Genomic DNA, 3,521 nt, shown 5'->3' on the forward strand with positions numbered 1-3,521 from the left:
AACGTACAATGAATTCAATGCCGAGGTTTCCGTCGGATTTCTCCAACATGTTTGGGGATATTTTCATTCCTAACTAGACGTGTGCAATGTTAAATTAAATAGCTTAAATGAAATTATGACCTACCTCTTCCATTTCTTCGTCAATGGCCCGTGAGATGGCCGGTATTTGTTCCTCCATGGGAGCTTTTCCCTTTCCGTTCACCTTGCTCGTTCCTGCCTCGTGGTCGTGGGCTCCACCAAAGCGAGTCCTCTTAACCGGGGCCATTTTAAACTCAGTACCTTAAATAATTAACTTGGAGAAAAGAGCTAATGTCTGCAAGCGTCATAACAAGCCAAATGATAGATTAGCAACATCAAACAATGTCTGCTACATGAGAGGTTTAGATTTTTCCATATAGCAATCATTATGGATGACACATAATCCTATGGTAACCGGCTCTAAAGATAATTACTCGGCTTACATGATTAAGAATAATAGGATTTCACTAATGGAATTACCAGAGAGAAGAATAAAGTATGATTGATCTCTCTCCGTTTGATCTCTATGCTTTTGCATCATTAACTTTGACAACATGATGACCTCCCACTAGCTCTACTTCAACAGCTCCTCCTCTAGCGTCTCAATCGCACTCTGAGGTAGAGGATGAGCACATGCTCAACATGTGTGATGAGTTACTGGCTCATGAACGCAACGTAAGCAAATCACTCTGCATTTTTTCCATAAGTGCTCTTAGATTATCCATATTGAAAATAGCATTCCCCTCTGGATTCAGTATCTCAGCCAATTTATTGTAGATATATCTTTCAGTTAAAGTGGATTTCAAGGCAGTGTGACTAGTCAGCAATGAGTTGAAATCAAATCTCTTCATTCGCAACATAGTTTTGAATCTATCAGCAACTCTTTCCGCCTCTGCCTTTTCTTCTCAAAGCATTCGCATCTCAGACTCCATCTTGGACAACTTATCTTCTAAGTGTTGAATGGTCCTAGATGATTAATTTTCAAGTACACTGTACCGTAGGGACTGTGCTCCTCTCTTCTACTCCAACTTTTCAACTTGCTACTCAGTCTCCCTTAGTTCAGCTTTCAACTTGGTCAATTCATCATTTGACACTGAGGCATCCAACATTTGTCCTATGGCATTCACAATAGTGTTCTAGGATGATTGAATAAGTACGGAACATCCACCATTCACTGTGGCTGGGTCACAGGCAACTGGCTTGTAAACTGTGACAAGAGCCATATATGGTAGTGTAATTTAATCAGATTTGTGCAGGAGTAGACGTCCTTTGAGAGGATGAGTCTACAGCTGCTGTAATCGGTCCTTCTTAGTTAAATGCAGAGCCGCCTCACTGTAAGGATCTTGTTACGTGGGCGTCAAGCCGGGGTTTGAGGTGTGCCGATACAAAATTTGTTGCTGAGGTTGAGGGGTGGATATTTACAAAGAGGGGAGTTTGGTGTTGCTCACAAATGTCTAGCTACCTAGGGTGGTGCTAGTTACAAGGGGGGTGAGGACTATTCTATGTGGTGTCATGTTGATCGATGTCCTCCTCTTCAGTGGGCATGTTGTAGAATCGGAGCACGAGGGGTCGTTCGAGACGAAGCATGATTTCTTCAGGTACCCAAGTGCATTCCGTCATGGGTCGGTTGCGCCACTTGACATAGAATAGTTGTCCCCGGCGCCCGAAGCGCGACTTTAGGATGGCCTCCGGCTCATTTGGCGGGCCATCCTTTACATATTCGGGGACATTCCGACCATAGGTGCTATCCAGTGCAAACCTATTGAGGAGACTTACATGGAAAGCGTTGTGGATGTTGATTTGTGGGGGTAGCTCCAGCTTGTAGGTGATGTCGTTGTAGCTCTTGAGCACCTTGTATGGCCCGTAGAATCGGTGGTTGAACTTCGGGGAGAGGCCTTGAGGGAGGTTGATATTTTGGGAGCTTACCAGTACCAGGTCACCTTCTTGGAACAGCTCGGCCGGTCTTCTCTTTTGGTTGGCGTATTTGGCTATGCGTACCTTGCTTTGCTCGAAACTCTTCTTTGCGCGTTGCATGCGTGTTTGCCATTGCTGCAAAAACTCTTCACATTCCAGATCCTGGGCATGCACGTCGCCGGTTGCCAGTGCAAGAGGGGTGATGACTTCTTTACCTGTGGAGAGCTCGAAGGAGGTGTAGCTAGTGCTGCTATGGATGGAGTTGTTGTAGTGGAATTCTGTTATGGAATTGATATTTTATTATTTGTTGTAGCTGACAGGTAGAAAATATTGGGACCAAGCTAGGCCTATGAAAATGAAAGTTTATACATTGTACATTTTATTATTCAAGTGCTCTTTTATGAGCTTTGGCCACTTATGACCGGCCGGCCAGTTTGTAACCAATTTGACCATTCAAGAAATCTATCTAACAAATACGTGCAAGAGGGAAATGGTCACTCTTGCACGAGGGGAGATTGCACCCAGTGTCTGCGTTGCTCTTCTCATCTCTCCTCTCTTCTCTCTCGCCGTGCCGGCGTAGCACTCCGCTCTAGGAGGTGCGCCTGCACGTTCTCTCTCAATCTCTCTCACTCTCTGTCTCTCTCTGTTCGTATTGTGCTAAATTATGGATTTGTGCGAGTCGACAGGTATGTAGAGTTATTCGTTTATGTTTGTTATGCGCTATTTTGAGTATTTTGCAGGGCGCTCTACGCTTCCGTTTGTAGCAGTGGTATCAGAGCATAGGCTATGCTCCAAAATGCAAACATTAACAAGTTACAGCTAAGTATTTTACTTTCTTATGTTTGTAGATTCTGCTAATTGCCTCAATTCATAGTAATCTATGTTGGATGCATGATATAATTAGTGATTTATTTTTTGGAATTAAAGAGATTCCTTATTTGTTGTCATGATATAGTGATTGTTAGTGTAATTATGTTTATAATTAAACATAATAGTAATATGGATTAAACTAAATTATAGAGGGATACTAAACGGGAAAAAATTTATAGTAATTTCTTTAGATTCGAGGGAGAAGATAACTAAAATTGTAAGAAGAAGAAGAAGGAATTAGGAGAATTATGATGATCAAATGGCTTCAAGTTCTTTCCGACGAGTCTTGAAAATTCAACGGTAGATTGATACCAATGAGTATACGGCCAATAATGAGCATGGCGATGTGCTTGGCAGCCGCAAAGAGAACACTCCAACTAGCGGCTTCATCACCATTGTGTGAAGAAGAATCAAAATTAAAAAAAAAACCAAAGGTCCGATGGACCAATATCAACAAAACCCTTAAGATCTCGGGTCTACATAGGAGTTCGAGCACGAGGCTAAGTTGACATTGGAGACAAGTGGAAAATGCCTAACACAAAATGTAATACCCCTCGTGACTCTTCAAATGTGATGTTGTAAAACTCCACCATTCTCTTCTGTAATATCTGCAGGTCCATAAAAATATTATTGAACTCATCATATGCCATGTTTGCTCCATGGCCACTGTAAGTTGCTTTAATATGAAAGGGTTGTCCAAGATAGTCTCCCTATGCCTC

At 42.4% G+C, this 3,521-nt stretch overlaps 1 protein-coding gene across 1 annotated transcript; it reads right to left on the reverse strand.

Annotated features, from left to right (window-relative positions):
- Nucleotides 1-1,518: 1,518 nt before the first annotated feature.
- Nucleotides 1,519-2,052, reverse strand: LOC147456391 (uncharacterized). The gene has a single exon (XM_086513846.1). The coding sequence runs from the start codon at nt 2,050-2,052 to the stop codon at nt 1,519-1,521; it is 534 nt and encodes a 177-aa protein (XP_086369972.1).
- Nucleotides 2,053-3,521: the final 1,469 nt, after the last annotated feature.

Source organism: Adiantum capillus-veneris, chromosome 6 (genome assembly GCF_014529385.1).
Source record: "Adiantum capillus-veneris isolate H3 chromosome 6, ASM1452938v2, whole genome shotgun sequence".
Classification (NCBI taxonomy): domain Eukaryota; kingdom Viridiplantae; phylum Streptophyta; class Polypodiopsida; order Polypodiales; family Pteridaceae; genus Adiantum; species Adiantum capillus-veneris.